At 40.2% G+C, this 22,977-nt stretch overlaps 1 protein-coding gene across 2 annotated transcripts in view; it reads right to left on the bottom strand.

Annotated features, from left to right (window-relative positions):
- Window positions 1–22,977, bottom strand: part of SIL1 (SIL1 nucleotide exchange factor) — a 270,334-nt gene that overhangs the window by 69,885 nt on the left and 177,472 nt on the right. For both annotated transcript variants that reach the window (XM_036241063.1, XM_036241064.1), the window contains one exon: window positions 18,043–18,164. In XM_036241063.1, coding sequence (XP_036096956.1) covers window positions 18,043–18,164 — 122 coding nt within the window. The remainder of the gene's footprint in view (window positions 1–18,042; window positions 18,165–22,977) is intronic.

Raw genomic sequence — 22,977 nt, 5'->3', positions numbered from 1 at the left:
GTGCCAGGTGGCCCCAGGCAGTGGCTGACTCTGCACCTCCCAGGAGGCCCAGAACCAGTGCATTCTCTGGTCAGCTTCAGATAACAATCCTACCACCACCATGAGAAACACACTCAAGGGGCAGACTCAATGGGCACCAAGCCCCACTGAAGCAAGTCTTGCTCCACAGGGTTGGCTCCTATACATCAGCTCTTTGGCAGTAGTTGCAGCTGGTCTTCACAGCCTATTGACCTGGAGATCACTCCCTCCCAGTGACACCAACAACAATCAAGGCTCAACTACAACAGGACAATGCACACAGTGGTGCACCTGAAATGCTCAACTCAGGTGAATGGGGAAGCTGAGTCACTGGGCCTTACAGCATACCTACTACACAAGACCACTCTACCAAGTCTGGGAGACAAGAAGCTTTACCTAATACATAGAAACAAATACAGGGAAGCAGCCAAAATGCAGACACACAAAAAACGCATGTTGCACATGAAAGAACAGGAGAAATCTCCAGAAAAAGGACTAACTGAAATGGAAGCCAGCAAACTATCAGACAGAGTTCAAAATATTGGTTATAAGAATGCTCAGGGACTTAGTGACAACTTCAAGGAACATAGTGAGAGCTTCAAGGAGCTTAGTGAGAACATCAGAAACATAAAAAAGGACCAGTCAGAAATAAAGGATTAACTGAAATGAAGAATAATTCACAGGGACTCAACAGTCAATACACTAGATACACTAACTGAAATGAAGAATAATTCACAGGGAATGAAGTAGAAGACAATGGGAACCAAATCAAAGATTTGGAATATGAGGAAACAAAAAACACCCAATCAGAACAGCAAAAAGAAAAAAGAATCCAAAAATATGAAGATAGTGTAAGGAGACTCTGGGACAACTTCAAGTGTACCAATATTTGCATTATGGGGATGCCAGAAGGGGAAGAAAAGGAGCAAGAAATTGAAAACCTATTTGAAAAAATAATGATAGAAAACTTCCCTTACCTGGTGAAAGAAACAGACATACAAGTTCAGGAAGCTCAGAGAGTCCCAAACAAGATAAATCCAAAGAGACCCACACCAAGACATATCATAATTATAATGCCAGAGGTTAAAGATAAAGAGAGAATCTTAAAAGCAGCAAGAGAATACCAGTTAGTTATCTACAAGGGAGCACCCATAAGACTGTCAGCTAATTTCTCAACAGAAACTTTGCAGCCCAGAAGGAAGTGGCAATAAATATTCAAAGTGATGAAAAGCAAAGACCTACGACCAAGATTACTCTATCTAGCAAAGCTATCATTTAGAATTGAAGGTCAGATAAAGAGCTTCCCATACAAGAAAAGGCTAAAAGAGTTCACTACTACCAAACGAGTATTAAAAGGTCGTGGTGGTGGTGGTGGTGGTGGTGGAGGAGGAGGAGGAGGAGGAGGAGGAGGAGGAGGAGGAGGAGAAGGAGAAAAAGATGAAAAATATGAACAATAAAATAACAATAAATACATATCTATCAATTACTGAATCTACAAACAAAATGAACAAACAAAACAGAAACATACTCATAGATACAGAAAACATTTTGGCAGTAGCCAGATGGGAGGGGGGTTGGAGGATGGGTGATAAAGGTGAAGGGATTTAGAAGTACAAATTAGAAGTTATAGTATAGTCATGAGGGTGTCAAGTACAGCACAGGGTATATAGTCAATAATATTCTAATAACTATGCATGGGGTCAGATGGGTATGAAATTTTGGGGGATGATCATTTAATAAGTTTAAATAATGTCTAATCACTGGGGTGTACACCTGAAACTGATATGATATTGCATGTTAACTACAATTGAAAAATTAAAAAAATGAATTAAAAAGAAGAAATACTATGAAACAACTATATGCCAACAAACTGAACGAACTGGGCAAAATGGACAAATTCCTGAAAACACACAATCTTCCAAAACTTAATCAGGAGGACTCAGAATACCTGAATAGGCCAATGAAAACTAATAAAATTAAAGCAGTAATCAACAAACTCTCAGCAAACAAAAGCCCTGGACTAGATGGATGGCTTCACAGGCAAGTTTTACCAAACATTCAAAGAAGAACACCAGCCCTGGCCGGTTTGGCTCAGCGGTTAGAGCGTTGACCTGCGGTCTGGAGAGACCTGGGTTCGGTTCCCGCTAAGGGCATGTACCTCGGTTGCGGTTTGTCCCCGGCCCTGGTTGGGTTGTGCGGGTGGCAACCACTCGATGTGTCCCTTTCACGTCGATGTTTCTCTCTCTCTCTCTCCCTCCCACTCTATCTGAACAAAATATCGAAAAATGTCCTCGGGTGAGGATTAAAAAAAAAAAAAGAAGAAGAAGAAGAACACCAATCCTTCTCAAATTATTCCAAAAAATTCAAGTGGAAGGCCAGCATTTTTACAAGGCCAGCATTATCCTAATTCCAAAACCAGATGAAGACACTACAAGGAAAGAAAATTATAGGCCAATATCCCTAATGAACATGGACGCTAAAATCCTCAACAAAGTATTAGCAAATCAGATCCAGCAAATACATTAAAAAGATCATACATCATGACTGGGTGGGATTTATTCAGAGGATACAAGGCTGGTACAATATTTGTAAATCAATAAATATGATACATCACATAAACAAATTGAAGGATAAAAATCACATGATCATATCAATAAATGCAGAAAAAGCATTCGACAAAATCCAACACCCATTTTTTTTAATTCTCACTGAAGGACATGCTGAGAGAGAGGAAGAGAGAGAACAGGAGAGAGAGGGAGAGAGGGAGAAACATCAGTGTGAGAGAGAGAGACATCAATCAGTTGCCTTCTGTATGCTCCCTAACTGGGGCTCAAACCTTAACCCAGGCATGTGCTCTGACTAGAAATCGAATTGGCAACTTTATTGCACAGGACAATGTTCAATTACCTGAGCCACTCCAGCCTGGCCAGCACTTTTTTTTTTTTTTTAATTTTTAATTTTTTTTTGGTTACAGATGTTTCTCCTTTTTTACCCCGCTAACACCCTCCTCCCCATCCACCCCCACCCCGTCCCTGGCTTTGTTTTCCATGTCATTGGTTATGCATACATGCATATAAGTTATGTGGTTTATCTCTTCCCACCCCCACCCTCTTCTGAGGGAGGACAGTCAGTGCCCTACTTCCATGTTTCGGGGTCTACCATATTACTCAGACTGTTATGTTCATTATATTCCACAAATAAGTGAGATCATGTGGTATTTGTCTTTTTCTGCTTGGCTTGTTTCATTTAGGATAATACTTTCCAGGTCCCTCCATGTCGTCTCAAAGGATGAGAGATCTTTCTTTCTTACAGCTGCATAGTACTCCATTGTGTATATGTACCACTGCTTTTTTATCCATTTGTCTACTGATGGACACTTGGGCTGTTTCTAGATCTTAGCTATTGTAAATAGGGCTGCTATGAACATGGGGGTACATATATTCTTTCTGATTGGTGTTTCAGGCTTCTTAAGGTATATTCCTAGAAGCGGGATCACTAGGTCAAATGGAAGTGCAATTTTTAATTTTTGGGGGTAAAACCATATTGTTTTCCATAGTGGCTGCACCAGTCTGCATTCCCACCAGCAGTGTACTAGAGTCCCCCTTTTGCTCCACACCCTCACCAACACTTGTTGTTTGATGATTTGTTGATGGCAGTCATTCTGACAGGTATGAGGTGATACCTCATTGTTGTTTTAATTTGCATCTCTCTGATGATTAGTGATGATGAGCATTTCTTCATATGTCTCTTGGCCATTTGTATGTCCTGTTTGGAGAGGTGTCTATTCAGCTCCTCTACCCATTTTTTAATTGGGTTCTTTGTCTTCCTTTTGTTGAGTTGTATGAACACTCTATATATATTGCAAATTAACCCCTTATCTGATATATCATTGGCAATGATGTTCTCCCACACAGGGAGTTGCCTTTCCATTTTGATGATTGTTTCTTTTGCTGTGCAAAAGCTTTCGAGTTTGATGTAGTCCCATGTGTTCATTTTTTTCCTTTGTTTCTGTTGCCTTACGTGATGTATCAGTAAAAATGCTGCTGCGTATGATGTCTGAAATTTTGATGCCTACATTTTCTTCTAGAATTTTTATGGATTCACAGGTCACATTTAACTCTTTTATCCATTTTGAGTTTATTCTTGTGTATGGTGTAAGTTGACGGTCTACTTTCATTTTTTGCATGTAGCTGTCCAATTTTCCCAACACCATTTATTAAAGAGGATGTCTTTACTCCACTGTATGCTCTTGCCACCTTTGTCAAATATTAATTGAGCACATTGCCTCGGGTCCATTTCTGGGTTCTCAGTTTTGTACCACTGGTCTATATGCCTGTTCTTGTGCCAGTACCAGGCTGTTTTGATTACCGTTGCTTTGTAGTATAATCTGATACCTGGTATTGTGATCCCACCTACTTTGTCCTTCTTTTTCAAAATTGCTGTGGGTATTCGGGGACTTTTTTGGTTCCATGTGAACATTTGAAGTATTTGTTCTATTTCTGTGAAATATGTCGTTGGTATTTTGATGGGGATTGCATTGAATCTATAGATTGCTTTAGGTAGTATGGACATTTTAATGACGTTAATTCTTCCAATCCATTATAACAAACCTTCCACTTTTTTATATCTTCCTCTATTTCTCTTTTCAATGTCCTGTAGTTTTCTGCAAATAGGTCCTTTACTTCTTTGGTTAAGTTTATTCCTTGGTATCTTAATTTTTTTGCCACAATGGTAAATGGTATTGTTTTTTCAGTTTCTCTTTCTGTGAGTTCATCATTGGTGTATATGAATGCCATAAATTTCTTGATGTTAATTTTGTATCCTGCTACTTTGCTAAATTCATTTATTAAGTCTAGTAGATTTTTGATGGAGTCTTTAGGGTTTTCTATGTATAATATCATGTCATCTGCAAATAATGACAGTTTCACTTCCTCCTTTCCAATTTGGATCCCTTTTATTTTTTCCTCATGTCTGATTGCTGTGGCTAAGACTTCCAGTACTATGTTAAATAAGAGTGGCAAAAGTGGACATCCTTGTCTTGTTCCTGTTCTTAATGGAAATGTTTTTAGTTTTTGTCCAGTGAGTATGATGTTGGTTGTAGGTCTTTCATATATGGCCCTTATTATGTTGAGATATGATCTCTCTGTTCCTACATTGCTGAGCGTTTTTATCAGAAATGAATGCTGGATGTTGTCGAATGCTTTTCAGCATCTATTGAGATGATCATGTGGTTTTTATTCTTCATTTTGTTTATGTGGTGTATCACATTTATAGATTTGTGAATATTATACCAGCCTTGCATCCTTGGAATGAATCCCACTTGGTCATGGTGAATAATTTTTTTTATGTATTTCTGGATCCGATTTGCTAGTATTTTGTTCAGGATTTTGGCATCTATGTTCATCAGGGATATTGGCCTGTAGTTTTCTTTCTTCATAGTGTCTTTTTCTGGTTTTAGAATTAGAATTATGCTGGCTTCATAAAACGAATTTAGAAGTCTTCCTTCTTGAATTTTTTGAAATAGTTTGAGGAGAATGGGTGTTAGTTCTTTTTTGAATATTCGGTAAAACTCCCCCGTGAAGCCATCTGGGCCTGGGCTTTTGTTTGCTGGGAGAGTCTTGATTACCTCTTCAATTTCCTTAGTTGTTATTGGTTTGTTCAAGTATTCTATCTCTTCCCAGTCCAGTTCTGGGAGACTGTGTGTTTCTAGAAATTTGTCCCTTTCGCTTAGATTGTCGAATTTGTTGCCATATAGTGTTTCATAGTAGCTGTTAACAATCTCTTGTATTTCTGTGGTGTCAGTTGTTACCTCTCCTCTTTCATTTCTGATTTTGTGTATTTGGGTTCTTTCTCTTTGTTTCTTGGTGAGTCTAGCTAAGGATCCATCAATCTTGTTTATCTTTTCAAAAAACCAGCTCTTTGTTTCATTGATCCTTTGAATTGTGTTTTTGGTCTCTATGTCATTTATTTCTGCTCTGATCTTTACTATTTCCTTCCTTCTACTTGCTCTGGGGTTTTCTTTTTGTTTGCTTTCTAGTTCCTTAAGTTGTGAGGTTAGATAGTCAATTAGAAATTTTTCTTGTTTCTTGAGGTAGGCCTGTAGTGCTATGAACTTCCCTCTCAGAACTGCTTTTGCTGCATCCCATAGATTTTGTGTTGTTGTGTGTTCATTTTCATTGGTTTCCAGAAAGTATTTTTCTTCCTTGATTTCCTCAGTAACCCATTGTTTAATAATATGCTATTTAGACTCCATGTGTTCAAATGTCTTTGCATGTTCTTGTTGTGATTGATTTCTAGTTTCATGCCATTGTGATCTGAGAAGATGCTTAATATGATTTCAATCTTCTTGAACTTGTAGAGATTTAGTTTTTGTCCTATCATGTGGTCTATCTTTGAGAATGTCCCATGTGCACTTGAGATGAATGTGAATTCTGTAGTTTTGGGGTGTAATTCTCTGTAGATATCTATTAAATCCATTTGGTCTAGTGCTTCATTTGGAGTCTCTGTTTCCTTGCTAATTTTTTGTCTAGAGGATCTATCCAGTGGTGTCAACGGGGTGTTGAAGTCCCCTGCTATGATTGTGTTGCTGTCGATTTCTCCTTGGAAATCCTCCAGAAGATTTTTAATATATTTTGGTGCTCCTATATGGGGTGCATATGTTTATCAAGGATATATCTTCCTGTTGGATAGATCCTTTCAATATTATGTAGTGGTCTTGTCTCTAGTTAGGGCTGTCATTTTGAAATCTATTTTATCAGATATGAGTATTGCTACCCCAGCTTTTTTTTGCTTTCCATTTGCTTGGAAAATTTTTTTCCATCCCTTCACTTTCAACCTATGTGAGTCTTTTGTTGTGAGGTGAATGTCTTGTAAACAACATATAGATGAGTCATGCTTTCTTATCCAATCAGCTACTCTGTGTCTTTTTATCGAAGCATTCAGTCCATTTACATTTAAGGTGATTAATATGTAATTGTTTATTGCCATTTTTGTTTAGTGTGGTTCTATTTTTCTTCCTATTTCTTCTAATTACAGTAGTCCTTTTAACATTTCTTGCGGTGCTGGTTTGATGCTAATGTATTCCCTTAGCCTTTTTTTTTTTTTTTTGTCTGGGAAGCTCTTTATTTGACCTTCTATTTTGAATGACAGACTTGCTGGGTAGAGTAGTCTTGGATTCAGATCCTTGTTTTTCATAACCTTGATTACTTCATGTCATTCCCTTCTGGCCTGTAGTGTTTCTTGTGAGAAATCAGCTGAGAGCCTTATGGGGTTTCCTTTGTAGGTAACCTGTTGCTTATCTCTTGCTGCTTTTAGGATTCTCCCTTTGTCTTCAATTTTTGGCATTTTAATTACTATGTGTCTTGGTGTGGGCCTATTTGGGTTCTTCTTACTTGGAGCTCTCTGTGCTTCTTGAACTGGAATGCCTTCTTCCTTCACCAAATTAGGTAAGTTTTCTGTCACTATTTCTTTGAATATATTCTCTAACCCTTGCTCATTTGCTTCTTCTTCGGGGACTCCTATGATGCAAATATTATTACGTTTCCAATTGTCCCACAGTTCTCTTAAGCTGTCTTCCTCTTTTTTAATTGTTTTTTCCTTTTGGTTTTCTGATTGGTTGATTTTTTTCTACCCTGTCTTCTAATTCACTGATCCGGTCCTCAGCTTCCTCTACTTCGCTTTTTAGACCTTCCAATGTGTTTTTCATTTCTGATATGTCATTTTTTTATCTCTTCTTGGTGGTTTTTAATTTCCAATTGGTTTATTTTCAGCATCTCTATGTCCTTACTCATGCTGTTGAGCTTCCTCAAGATCATGGCTGTGAATTCTAGCTCTGTTAACTTGCCTACCTGCTCCACATTGATCTCATCTTTGTGGATGTCTCTTGTTCTTTCATTTGGCTTCTGTTTCTGTGTTTCACCATTTTGGCTATCACAGTGGGCTTTGGAGCTTGCTAAGTTTTCCCTGTGGGTATTGGTGTTCTGCTGTTTGTGGCTTCCTCTCCTGGGTTTAGATGAGCGTGGGAGGACCCACGTTAAACACCACTGACAAGACTTACTTTCCTGGTTAAAGTTGCTAGCCCAGGAAAGGTACTGTTATCCTCCAGCTTTTTGCCTGGAGGCTAGCAGTCGAGGTTACTTGAAGAGTTTTGGGTTGTAAGTTGATTGAAAACTCCTTCAGGTGCTCAGCATAAGGGGATTTCCCGAGGGTGGGGCAGATGCTGGTTGTTAATGAGCCTCAATTAGAATTTCAATGGCCCAAAGAGTGGGGTTGTATCTCCGAGGAAGGGGCTGCCGCCTCTCCCCAGAGCCCTGGGAAGGAGCAATATGGCCACTGTCCTGCGTGGCAGCAACTCAGCAAAAGCTCTGAGCGCCCTTCAAATCTCGAGTGTCCCCACACAGTTCCAGTCCAGTCTGCCCTCCCTCTGCCGGAGCCCAAGGTGAGTGGCTGTGGCTCTTTTAGCCTCTGTCCTGGCTCTGCGCTGTGGAGCCACTTGGGACTTTAACCCGAGGGCGCCACTCCCAGCTAAGGCCGCTGCTGAGCTGACCGTGGGTTCCCAGCTCCCGTCTCACGCCTTCGCAATCCTACCAGGATCGAGTCAGTGTCCCTGGTTATATGGTCCTCGCAAGCTGCTTTTCTATTGCTTTTTCCTGTTGATTTGCCTGTGTTATAGTTGTAATTCCAGTTTGGTTCTGGGAGATGGTCTGTGTAGCTTCCGTTCAGTCCGCCGGCATTTTGGATCTTTCCAGCACCCATTTTTGATAAAAACTCTCAGCAAGCCCTGGCCAGTTTGGCTCATTGGTTAGAGCGTCAGCCCGTGGACCAGAGAGGCCTGGGTTCGGTTCCTGCTAAGGTCACATACCTCAGTTGCAATTTGTCCCTAGCCACGGTTGGGGTCATGTGGGTGGCAACCACTCACTGTGTCTCTCACATCAATGTTTCTCTCTCTCCCTCTTCCTTTCTCTCTCCCTCCCACTCTATCTCAAGATAAATTTTTTTTTAAAAATGTCCTCAGGAGAGGATTAAAAAAAGCCTCTCAGCAAGCCTGGCTGGTGTGGCTCAGAGGTTGAGCATCAACACATGCACCAAGAGGTTGCCAGTTTGATTCCCAGTCAGGGCACATGCCCAGTTTGTGGGCCAAATCCCCAGTGGGGGACGTGCAGGAGGCGGCCAATCAATGTTCTGTCTCATCGATGTTTCTTTCTCTCTCTCCCTCTCCCTTCCTCTCGCTCTAAAATCAATAAAAAACAAACACACACACACACACAAAAACTGTCAGCAAAGTTGGAATAGAGGGAACGTGCCTCAACATAATAAAGGCTATATATGACAGATCTACAGCCATATCATACTCATCGGGCAAAAACTAAAAGTGTATCCCTTAAGAATAGGAACAAGACAGGGACATCCACTTTCACCACTCTTTTTTTTTTTTTGTATCCTCACCTGAGGACATTTTTCCATTTTTTGTTCAGGTAGAGTGGAAGGGAGATGAAGAGAGAGAGAGAAACATCGACGTGAAAGGAACACATCGAGTGGCTGCCACCCGCACGACCAACCAGGGCCGGGGACAAACTGCAACCAAGGTACATGCCCTTAGCGGGAACCAAACCTGGGTCTCGCTGGACTGCAGGCCAATGCTCTAACCGCTAAGCCAAACCAGCCAGGGCTCACCACTCTTATTCAACACAGTACTGTGAGTCCTGACCACATCAGTCACACAAGAACAAAAAATAAAAGGCATCCAAATTGGAAAGGAAGTAGTAACCTGTCATTATTCACAGATGATATAATATTGTACACAGAAAACCCTGAAGACTCCACCAAAAAGCTACTGGAATAAATTCAGCAAAGTAGCAGGATACAAAATTAACATCCAGAAATTGATGGCATTTTTTAATACACCAATAATGAACTCTCAGAAAGAAAAACTAAAAAAAAAAAAAAAATCCCATTTACCATTGCAACAAAACATATTAAGATACCTAGAAATAAAATAACCAAGAAAGCAAAAGACCTGTACTAGGGAAAATTATTGAATACTGAAAAAAGAAATAGAGGAAGATACAAACAAGTAGAAGTATATACCGTGTTTGTGGATTAGAAGAGTTAACATCATTAAAATGTCCATACTACCCAGAGCAATCTATAGATTCAACACAGTCTCCACCAAAATACCATCAACATATTTCACAGATCTAGAACATATATTCCAAAAAGTTTATATGGAACCAAAAAAGACCCAGAATAGCAATCTTGAGAAAGAAGAACAAAGTTGGAGGGATCACAATAGTGAATATCAAACTATACTACAAAGTTACTGTAATCAAAACAGCCTAGTATCGGCACAAGAACAGGCATATAGATCAATGGAACAGAACAGAGACCCCAGAAATTGACTTGTGCCATTATGGTCAATTAATAACTGAAAAAGAAGGCAAGAGCATACAATGGAGTAAAGACAGTCTCTTCAATAAATGGTGTTGGTAAAATTGGACAGGTACATGCAAAAAAAAAAGAAACTAGAACATCAATTTACACAACACACAAAAATAAACTTCAAATGGATAAAAGACATAAATGTAAGTCACAAAATCATAAAATCCTAGAAGAAAACATAGGCAGTAAAATCTCAGACATCTCATGTACAGAAGTTTCGCTGATAACATCTCCTGGAGCACGGGTGGGGAACGTACAGCACTCGGGCCATATAAGGCCTACAAAATCATTTGGTCTGGCCCTGCCAAGGCAACCGCAGGCAGGACTCAAAATTCAATAAATCGAGAAGCTTTTTCATAGCAACATAAATTTATATTAAGTGAGTCATAATAAAAATGTAAATTTTGAGGGATAAGCAAGAAACATCCATTATGGGATTGACAGGACACAAAGGAGTACATGATGGGACAGACGCACATGCTTTTTGTTGGCTGTTTGTGGCCCATGTGCCTGTATTGCAGTTACTCAGAGGACAGTCAGTGCCAGGAAGGCTGGGAGTGTACACATTTCAAAAGTGTTAACACATGGTGGTGAAAATGATCCAGTGATGATGAGAGGAGATGCTACAAGATCATTCCTTGTAATGTTGATGACCTTGCCTCCAATGATTGAAGACAATGGACACATAGTTTCCCAGACAAGGAAAAGCTAAAGGAGTTCGTCACCACCAAACCAGTATTATATGAAATGTTGAAGAGTCTTCTCGAAGAAGATGATTAAAAATATGAACAATAAAATGGCAATAAATACATACCTATCAACAACTGAATCTACATGCCCTTGACTGGAATTGAACCCACAACCCTTTGATCTGTGAGCCAGCACTCTAACCGCTGAGCCAAACTGGCCAGGGCTCTTCTTTGTTTTTTTCATTTATTCATTCCATAATTATTTCCTAGAACTCAATGCTAGGTCCTATGCTATATACTAGGGAGACAACAAGATTAAGATATAAAAAGAATCCCATCCTCCTCCTACTGTCTCATACTGATTATCAACAGCAAACAGGTAATCAAGCAAATATATATTTACAAATTGAGATGAGTACTAAGAAAGAAGGGAAATTTTTTTTAAATATAAATATCTGAGAAAGATTTTAGAAATTTTATTCATATGAGTATTTATTTTCCAATAACAAAATAATGACTTACACTTAAAAAACAATATTTAATTCTCTCTCACAACAAAAGTCTAGAAGTAGGTGGTTCTAAAATCAGGACAGTGGCTAAACTATATCATAAAGGACCTAGTTTCCTTCTGTCTTTCTTCTCTATTATGCTCCTCAGCATGAAGGCTTTTTGTCCTCGTGCTTTTCACCTCACTGATCTAAGACAACTGCAATAAAGGCAGGAAGAGTAGGCAGGGTGTCCTTACCTTATTATAAGAGCAAAATCCTTCCCAGCAAACATCTCTTTATGTCTCATTGGTCAGAACTAGGTCATATGCCCATCTCTAAATCAATCTATGTCCATGGAGAATGGGATTACTATGCTTGCTTTAGAATATTGATGGCTCATTTCCTGGCAGTGGGAAAGGGAATCCCCTCCCTGAACACATTGCTTCCCTCACAATATCAAGATTTCTTAAAATAGATTTTTTTAAAAAGAAACAGTTGTTTAGTAGTCAACAACAGAGGAAATAAAAACCCACAGGATTCATTCACCAACTAAATAAGGAGAAAAAAATACTCAGATATCACGCAAAAGTTTCAAGCTTGGGTAACTACAATATCATACTGCCAAGAATAGATAAAAGACAATGTGGGAGGAAAAATCTAGTTTGTGAGAGAGACAAAAATGAACTCCATTTTCTTTTCCTTAACTCTGAGGTGCAATTAGACAGACTGGTAGAAATGGAGGATGAAAACTGAGCAGAAAGGCTGGACTTCAACATAGACGTTGGAGTCATCCACAATTAGGTAGTATTTGAAAACATGGGAAAAGGTAGGACCACTGGCGGAGAAAAGAGAGAAAGAGGATAAGGCCAGAAAAATCCTGGTGAATAGCTATAATTAGCTTATAGTAAGAAGATGATGTTGCCATAAAGAAAAGGGATAGGGCCCTGGCCAGTTTGGCTCAGCAATTGGAGCGTTTGGCCCGGGGACCAAGGAGTCCCGGGTTCAGTTCCCACTAAGGGCATGTACCTCGGTTGCAGTTCATCTCGGCCCTGGATGGGGTCACGCAGGTGGCAGCCAGTCGATGTGTCTCTCTCACATTTATGTTTCTCTCTCTCTTTTCCTCCCTTTCTCCCTTCTGCTCTATCTGAGGATAAAAGCAAAAATATCCTCGGGTGAGGGTGAAAAAAAGAAAAAGAAAAGAGATAGCAAGTAATTAATTAGTGATATACAAGAACCAAGGGACTACAATCACGTGGGAGCCAAGAAGTAAAGTTTCCAAAAGAAAGCAGTGGTTGATATTGTAGACTGCCACAAAGATGATGATTCCAAAATATTCCTGAAAAATTTCAAGGATGGTAGGAATATAATGCTCATGTGCATTTATTTGGATCCTCTTTTGTCTACTCTTTCAAGAATTTTGGAAGGGAAGGGAAATACAGGTTGGTAGGTTGGAGGCAATGAACAAATTAATGGTGGAACAGGGGTCAGTGGAGAGATAACTGAGAACATTTGTAGTCTTAGAGGAAGGAGCCTAAAGAGAGGGAGGAGAGTGAGGAGTACAGATGATGCAGGGAAAAACGGAAAGATGTGCAGAGCTAGAGGTCACAATAAGGACAAAAACCATGTTCCACAGAAGAGATAAAAATGTGAAGAGATAATGGAGGTAGTTAGAGAGAACATGAGATGTTGGAAAAAATGGGAAGTGAGTTTCAAGATATCTAGTGGATGACAAAAGTAAAGACAAAGGTCAATGTTGAGAATGTTGACCCCAGTAAGCTCACAAAAACTATCAAGAAAGACAAAGAAAAGATGCAGATGAGCACTGAAATTCACTGTGTATGGCAAGAAAAATGTCTAGAAATTGGAGGCCAATAGATGAAGACAGGACAATGGCCAAATGGTTAAAAATGAACTGGTAAAACTTCAGTGAGAAGAGTAAAATAGAGAAAACTAGAAAGCCAACAAAGCATGGGATGAGAGGGTACAAGGTAGAGTAGAGAAGACATTCATTTTATAAAGAAATTTATATAAGCCAAAATCTGCTAAGGGGTGTCCAAGGAAAATGTCAAAAAGAGAGAAGGGAGAACAGAATCCCATTCTGTTATGCTGCTACATCATAGGAGAAGATAATTGCACACTGACCGATGCCACATGAATATACATGCCCTTTTGCATCAGGCACAGGTCCACAATACCTTGCAAACTACAGCCAGTTCAAACAAAAGTATTGTATACAATGAACACTTACAAGCCCATGTAATTGCACAATTCATGCATATGCAGATAAGAATAAGAGTTATTAAAGATGTATATATGACATCAAAAGTGACTAAGGCAAGGGTATGAGAACAGCAAAAGCCAGTGCTCCCTAGTGTGAGCCCACTAATTTCTTGATAATTTAACATGACAATTAAAAGGTCAAGGTTAGCCCTGGCCAGTTTTGCGCAGTGGTTAGAGCATCGGTCCATGGACCAGAGAGTCCCGGGTTTGGTTCCTGCAAAGGGCATGTACCTCAGATGCAGTTTGTCCCCAGCCCCAGTTGAGGTCATGTGGGTGGCAACCACTCTATGTGTCTCTCTCACATCGATGTTTCTCTCTCTCTTCCCCGCCCTCTGCTCTATCTGAAGATAAATGCAAAAATGTCCTCGGGTAAGGATAAAAAAAAAAGTAAAGGTTACATATGGGGAAATAAAAAGAAAACAAAATGAGGCAGCCAGTTTTCTGAGAAGTAAAAGAAAAACAAGATTGCTGCATGGCCTCTGAAATTCACAAGGTCTTTCTGAGACTTCCTATACACAAAAACACAAATGACCTGTCCGGGACTCCACAGACTTCTGATAGGTCAGACTGCAGACAGGCACACATAGGTGCCATCATGAGATGAAATCAGGTCATAGAAAGGCCACTGAAAATAACTGACTTGAAGAAGAAAAGAGGTTTTATAAAAAAGAGAGAGAGAAAAGAAATCATAAAAAGATGAAGCTGCCAAAAGCATCAGACTCCTCTCTTCCCATCTCTGCATATGTTCTTATGCAAGAGCTTGACCTGCCTTATACATGCAGAAAATGTGTGTGTGTGCAACCCATAAATAAGTGGGAAAATATTTAAATAAGGGAATAAACTATTTCAGTGGCCATGTAACATTCAGTGGCCACATCAATTACATTTATGTTAACTCTTTCTTCTAGATCTTTGAAAAATCGCTTCATATTTAACACCAAGGAAGAGATCTCTTCATCCATAGAAATGTGTGTGGAGGCCTTATTAAGCAATTAAGACAGGTAGGCAAATAAAGTAGCAAGATTATTTACCTATGCTCATGAAACAGCAAGATTAGCACCAATGTGGTAGAACATAAGCACCTTAATCAAAGAGAAAATGAGGAAGTAAAGGTTTGTACTGTAAAAACAAACCAAAAAAAAGAATTGTCTCATAGTGAAAAACTCATAGTAAAAAGGACACAGGATGAACATGATGATGCCATATACCCCTTATCACTGACAGGTGCTTTATAAGCCTTTTCCCAGGACTTATTGTATATTACGTTATTTAATATTCACTTAACTTTATGGAATGTAGAGGACACCTATTATTCTTCCTAGTTAATAAATGAAAAGGTGAGGCTTAGAAAGGTGAAATCACTTGCCAACAGGAAAACAGACAGAAAATAGTAGAGACTGGATTTGAACTACATTTTCTAACTCTAGGTAATGTGATGTGCCTAGTCCCCCTAAATGCTCAAACATTTGGACTGATTGAGAAGTATCATCGCCCATCAGCAGAAAACTAGAAGGAATGACCTCTATATAACTCCCTCAATCCTGAGACTCCATGATTCCAATGTGCTCACTATACCTTGAATAGCCTCTTGACAAAGAGCAACTCATCCAATCCGTGTGTGTGTGTGTGTGTGTGGTATGCTGTGGACAGAGAATAAGCTGCAGAACCAATACTTAGGACATCAAGAGAAAATGATGAATATTAGACTATAGCATGCATCAAGTCCTCTTTGCATAAAACACTGACAATTTCATGATGTTCAAAAGTTGGTGCTGGCTTCCAAAAGTTCTGGGACCATACCATGTTGTCACTGCAATGGCCCTCCAGTGAGCCTTAAAAACCTGACTGGAACATTTTGAATACAGCAGTATGCTTGTCACCAAAATAATAAACTGCAATATTTTATATTTATCTCTATTTAAACTTTAGTGATACTGCATAAATCTTAACATGGTTTTACCCTAATACGATTACAGAAAAGTCTTAATAATACCACATGTTGGCACAGCTCCCAGGTGGGTTATGGTCTGTTAAGCAGGTCCAATGCATATTTGCTTCTCAAGTCACTTAGTCTCCGTTAACTAAGAAGTGACATCAAGACACTACACAGTTGCCCTGGCTGGTTTCTCTCTCTCTTTCTCCCTCCCTCCCACTCTATTTGAAAAAATCAATGGAAAAATATCCTCGGGTGAGGATTTTTTTTAAAAAAAGATACTACACAGTTTCCCCTAAGAAATGTGTTTCCAGAAGCAAGGAACAAGTAGGACCATTTATTCATATTGAAAATAGAAAGTACTTGGGATTATGGTAAAGATTTCCAAAAAGGGTGTGGGGAAGGAGGTTAATAATGTTTGATTTAGTTCTTTTATGGCTTGAGGAACAAAAAGTGAGCCTCAGTAAGTTCTCAAGCCTCCAAAGCCTTATGAGGTTAAGACCTAGGACTTCTTCAGGGCTGAAATCACAGCTACCAATGACAACTTCTCCGCCTTTCCAGTGGATGCACAAGCATCCTGGGAGGCACTCTGTAGGTGAGAGAGACCAAGGGAAATGGAATGCCTTGGAGGCCACAGCTTTGCCTGTTAACAACACAACCACAGAACAAGCAGGGCTTCAAGATCAAGGCAGGTTAGTGATAAGGGAAACAAAGGCCTGTATGTAGTGCTCTCAAATCTCTCTTCACGAAATAATTCTTCTGGCTTTCCCTGCTTTGCTCCTTCATTGACTAAGAAAAGATGCTGAAGCTTTTCAGGAGAGGACATCAAACTGAGATTCTAATTCAAAAAAGATAAGCACGGATGAAAGTTAAAGGAAATCCTTTCAAAACAAAGCCTCCAATGGTAAAGATGTTCAGAATAGCCTTTTTCCTACACCACAATCCCTGCATCCAACCAGGTAAAACAACCCCTAATAGTCAAAACCCATTCCCTTGTAGCAAGAATCAGAATATTGATGCCCATTTTATTTATTTATTTTTTAATCCTCTCCCGAAGACACCTTTCCATTTTTTGTTCAGATAGAGTGGGAGGGAGAGAGAGAAACATCGACGTGAAAGGGACACACTGAGTGGTTGCCACTGGCACGAACCAACCAGGGCCAGGGACAAACTGCAGCTGAGGTACGTACCCTTAGCAAGAACCGAACCCAGGTCTCTCTGGACCACAGGCCGATGCTCCAGCTGCTGAGCCAAACAGGGCTTGGTTCCCATTTTAGAGAAAAAAATGGTCTTAGGAGCAGGTTTTCAAAATTATAGCTCCAATAGACCAACTGCAGCTTAAAGACATGTTGACCTTTTTTTTTTTTTAATCCTCACTCGAGAACATTTTTTCATTTTTTATTCAGATAGTGTGGGAGGGAGAGAGAGGAAGAGAAAGAGAAACATCTACGCGAAAGGGACACATCGAGTGGTTGCCACCGGCACAACCCAACCAAGGCCGGGGACAAACCGCAACCAAGGCACATGATCCTAGCAGGAACTGAACCCGGGTCTCTCTGGACCGCAGGCCGACGCTCTAACCACTGAGCAAAACCGGCCAGGACAGACATCTTGACTTTTTAATATCAGTATAATTAAGTGGTGCCCACATACCTTGATGCATCTACTCTTAGAGAGATCAGCCTTCTAGCACAAGCCAGACTAACTGAAATTTAAATAACTCCCAACTCAGAGAGTCCGATAACCTGACTGCATGGTCACTGGTTCCAGACAACTAGGAAAAGGACACATTCCCGCCCCCCCCAAATACTCTCCTTAGTCAGGTCCAAAAGGATCAACTCTTGGGGTTCATCCCCCTTCCTCTCAACTACCTACAACTGATCTAACTTTTTATTAGCTTTAAATAAAACAGAGAATGTGATCTAAAATATGTCATTAAATGTCCACATATATAAGATGAGGGGGAACAGAGAGACATAAACAATGACAATATGGGTGAAAATTCTTATCTACTTGCAATAAGAGCAGAATCAAATTCTTACTCTAGTTTCGTTGAGATTACAGTGAAATAAGGATAGGGATGTGCATGAGTTCAAGTGTAACATTTTCTGGGCCATTCAGTCCAAGAGTAAAGCTATAATTCACCTGAAGGGCCCAAACAATCCTGGCTGATGAAAAGTCCCTTCTTGCTACTCACCTGGAAAAGGCAGCCCCCAGCACAAATGCAGCATACTCCTTCACCAAAGGCTCTGTGCTGTTCAGCCCATTGATCACCACTTGAAGGCCACCGAAGGAAAGCAAGTCCTGTGCATTATCCATCTGCAACAAAGGCACCTCTTAGTGCAGTATCATCGTCAAAGAAAAAAGAGCTCTTCTTACAGCTTTTCTTTTAGTGACTATTCTAAAACAAACTAAAAAGTCAGGTAAAAAGCAATGGTTGCCACCCTGGCCAGTTTGGCTCCGCAGTTAGAGCATCAGCCTGTGGACCAGAGAGTCCCAGGTTCAGTTCCCGCTAAGGGCATGTACCTCAGTTGCAGTTTGTCCCCAGCCCCAGTTGGGGTTGTGTGGGTGGCAACCACTCGATGTGTCTCTCTCACATCTTTCTCTCTTTCTCTTTGTCCCTCTCTCCCTCCCACTCTACCTGAAGATAAATGCAAAACTGTCCTTGGGTGAGGATTAAAAAAGGAAGAAAAAATAAAAAGCAATGGTTGCCTTTCCAACTAACTAGGAAACAGTTTGTAAACACAAACTAAAATTTTAAATAATCTTAAATTTGAGAACTACTAATTAAACTAACATGCTTTATGAACACCTGCATAGGATCTGGCAGAAATGGCACCTATCCATTGCTTATGCCAAACATGTCCTAAAAAATTCTAACACAGTCAAACCTCGGTTCTCAAATGTCTCCCATCTCAGATAATTCAGTTCTCAACCAAGTTGTTCACAGAAAAAATGTCTGTTTTAACTTTTTTTTTAAAAACTTGGATCTCCACCTGACATCAGCATGACAAAAAGCATCTCTCAGGCCACAAAAGAGAGAATGTGCCAGTACGAGTCAGTTTACAGCTAAACCTTGCCTTGTTAACATCTGAGGAAACTAGGCTGTGAATATTTTTGTTTTGTTTTTGGTTGTTGGTTTTTTTGTTGGTGGTGAGGTTTTTTTTGCTTTTGTTGCTGGTGAAATGGGCAATTAGCACAATTTTAAAACATAAAGAGGCCATCAAGAGTGCAAATGTTGCTAAGGGTGTGAAAGAAACAATGCTCACAGGCAATTGAAGAGGTAGAAAAACTGTTGTTGGATTGGATTAGTCAGCAACAGCATTTCAGAGGCAGTGATAAGTGAAAAAGCAAAGATGTGAAGATGCCATTTACTGACTTCCTGAAAGACACCCGTGGAACAATGCTGAAAGGGATTCATTTAAGGCTGATAGGGAGTAGTTCTATAAATTTAAGAAAAGAAGTGTTTGTTTATAGATTAAACAGTACATTAAACATGTACTATATATAAAAAAGGTTAAAACAGGGAATCATTTGGAGGTCTGGAATAAATTAATTCAATTTACATTATTTCTAATGGGAAAAAATGATTCTATTTTCAAACAAATCACTTCTTGAACAGTCTCCTAGAATGAATTAAGCTTGAGAACTGAGGTTCCACTGTACTGTAATGAGTCACAAAGCTTATTCCTAATGTATAAGCTGTTATCACAAAGATCTGACTTCAACAACACTACTAAATGGTGCCATGCTTCCTGCTGATGTCTAGCTCCAACGGGAGCAGTGGAGGCAACAGACTTTTTTTTTTAAGCTGATTTTTTTTTCTTTTTTTTGTTAATCCTCACTCAAGGATATTTTTTCCATTGATTTTTAGAGAGTGGAAGCGGTGGTGGTGGTGGGGGGCATTGATGAGAGAGAGAGACACATCAAATGTTTGCACATGACCCAACCAGGGCCGGCAAAAGAACCCGCAACCCAGGTACATGCCCTTGACCGGGAATCGAACCCATGACCCTTTGGTCCTCGGGCCCATGCTCTAACTGCTGAGCCAAACCAGCAATGGACATGGACAACAAAGGTGGGAACAGGGTGGGGAGGGAGGGAAAGGGAGTAAACAGTGTGGGGAAAAGAAGAAACATCTGTAACAAAAATAAATTAATTAATTTTAAAAAAGTAAAAAGTAAAATACCTTAACCCCTCCTCCCCCCCAAAAAACAACGCTGATTTTTAATTAGAAGCCAGGGACTATAGCCCGGCCTATGTTGCTCAGTGGTTGAGCATCAACCCGTGCACCAAGAGGTCGCCAGTTCGATTCTCAGTCAGGGTATATGCCCAGGTTGTGGGCTCAATCCTCAGTTGGGGGGCATGCAGGAGGAGGCCAATCAATGTTCTCTCTCATCAATGCTTCTCTCTCTCTCTCTCTCTCTCTCTCTCTCTCTCTCAAATCAATAAAGAAAAAAAATTTAAAAAAATTTTTAAAAAAAGAGCCCCTCTGCAGAGGAATGAGAGACTTGGATGAATAATAGGAAAGAAGCAACAATAGTACCCATCTCTTCCCTCTTCCTCACTTCATACAGTCCAGACTGAATCTGTAGAAATTCATGATAAAATCTGCACAAAAGTCTCTCTCTCTCTCAGAGGCTTTAGTCTAGACCTGTAATACTGGCTAATGGCTATTTATTGGACAGTGCAGAACATTTCCATCATCACATAAAATTCTATTGACAGCACTAGTCTAGGCTATCATTTACAGTAAAGCCTCAAGTCCAGACGATCTATCTTTTATCCTATGAAAGAGAGGTTATCTCATTCCCTAAACTTCATTAGTATCCTGGAACAAGAACTTCCTCAGAAAGATCACTGGATCCTGTTTTCCTCATGGAGTAGCTTCAAATGTCCCTTGAAAATATCTATGTTACTATAAAAGCTGCTTCTTATCCACATGCTGCTCCCACTCTACAAAACAGGAAAATCCAAGAAGGTAGAGCCCAACAACAGTGTGACTGCTACCCACCTTTTCCTCCAGATGCCACAGAGCCCTTTCCTACCTTGTCCTTCTGAACTGGAGAAGGACTCTAAAAGAGAAATCGAGTTTAAAGAACTGTATTTCACTTGGCTTTGGGGTGGGCCTAACCTGTTTTTACCACTAGAAGATCATTCTTATACATTCTGATATAAACTCCACAAGAGCAGGGGTTTTTGTATGTTCACTGCTGTAGGTCTAGTGACTAGAATAACGCTAAGCATATAGTTATGTGCTCAATAAATAATCATTAAACCAATGAATGAATTTGGTCAGAAAAAAAATGTTACTTCAATAAATCCATTGTGAGTAAAAAAAAAAAAAACAAGAAGCAGCAGCAGCAGCAATCTGGAGTATCTGTGCCAACAAAATGGATGGGTCCTTGGTATCACAGACCTGAAGAAATGGCCAATCCAGGGACATGAAGTAAGTATGGAGTCTGCTCTTCCATAAAGGTCCCAAACCAAGGCTGGGAATTTTCTGCTTTAATCTGTCCTTTAGATTTAGCTAACTAGGGAGACTCAGAACTGGGTGTTCTACTAACATAAGCACAAATAATAATTACTGAGCCTTCCTTCCTCACATACTCTGATTTTAAAATCTAAGAGTTTACTGCCTCTCCTTTGCTCCTTCTTCCTCTAGGTCTTCTGGATACAAACCCATGGCTCAGAGTCCTGTCGTTCCATGCCTGGGATGGCTACCTATTAAAGCTTGTATGCATTCCTACCAGAACAGCTGCCACTCTGAAAGCCCCAAAACAACACAGCCCAGCGTCACAAAGGTTCTGTTCTGTTCTAGATCGTTTATCTTGATTACTACAAAGATAATTCAGGGTGTTATAAATGGTGACATTTATATAAGCATTTCAGCCTTCTCAAGATGTTTTCTCATTTATTATTTCAGCCCTGGTCAATTTGGATCTGTGGTTAGAGCATCGGCCCATGGACCCAAAGGACTCAGGTTCGATTCTGGTCGAGGGCACGTACTTGGGTTGTAGGTTCAATCCCTACTCGTGTGGAAGGCAGTCAACTGATGTGTCTCTCTCACATTGATGTTTCTCTCTCTCTCTGCCCTCCCCTTCCCTTCCACTCTTTCTAAAAGCCAATGGAAAAATATCCTTGGGTGAAGATTAACAAAAAAAGAAATCATTTGTTATTTCACTAGAGATGAGGAAAAAAGGAGTCATTCTGCCCACTGCACATTCAAAAGATCAAGCTCCAAAATCTGGGTCTGGGGCCAGAACTTTTCCCAGGATGCCTTCAGAATGAGGTAGGAGAGGTGGAGAGGAGCTCAAGGTAGAGGAAGGGAGTGATAAAGAAGGGGGCAGAATTGTGCCAACACTCAGGAGGAATAAAGAGAACACTGACAAGACAATGAGAGAAAAGGAAATAGAGAAAGGGAGAAATTATGGTAAATAATTGAGGAGTCATGATATGAGAGAAGGCAAACACACTGCCCCAGGGTGGATGGGCAGACAGAGGCCGCTTCTCATAAATAACTCACAAACTGTTTTCCACACACACGATTTTGTTTTTCACAAATCCTATTTAATAATTCAAATATGGCTATGAGGAATCTTTGGGCAGGTCCAATTTGGGTCCTTAAAGCCCATGGCTCTCAAAACCGCCAATCAGTGAATCCAGAATAGGAGTGGATTGGTGAAGCTCCTGGTAAGAAAAGCCCTATCTTCCTCAAACCTAGCACTACATCACCCCAATTCCCCAACTCAACTGCAACTCAAGGCAAAGCTGTGTCTTCTTTAATCCCCCTGTGAAATCACAACCTAAGACTGCTGCATGGAAACCTGACATACCAGCCCAAACCAAAGACTGTATTTCCCATTAAAAGGCTAATGACCCAAAACATTTATGACTCTTCTGTCAATAGGGCAAGTTTGGCCACTACCAGGGGACTGGTTACTGGGCTGACCTCAGGCTGAGTTTGGCAATGTCCAAGAAACTGTTACTCCAACCAGAGACCTATGAAAGCAGAACAGGATGTTACCCAGCTTGCAGGAAAAAAGAAATCTGCCAGGGCCCTGCTAGCCTCCTGTGTACTCACTCCCCTTGGCATGATAAGCTTTCTAGTCATTTTGGCCTTTTATGCTGT

Source organism: Molossus molossus, unplaced genomic scaffold, assembly GCF_014108415.1.
Source record: "Molossus molossus isolate mMolMol1 unplaced genomic scaffold, mMolMol1.p scaffold_m16_p_4, whole genome shotgun sequence".
NCBI classification, from domain to species: Eukaryota; Metazoa; Chordata; class Mammalia; order Chiroptera; family Molossidae; genus Molossus; species Molossus molossus.
Note: the sequence above shows the minus strand (reverse complement) of the source record. Positions and strands in the feature narration are given on the sequence as shown.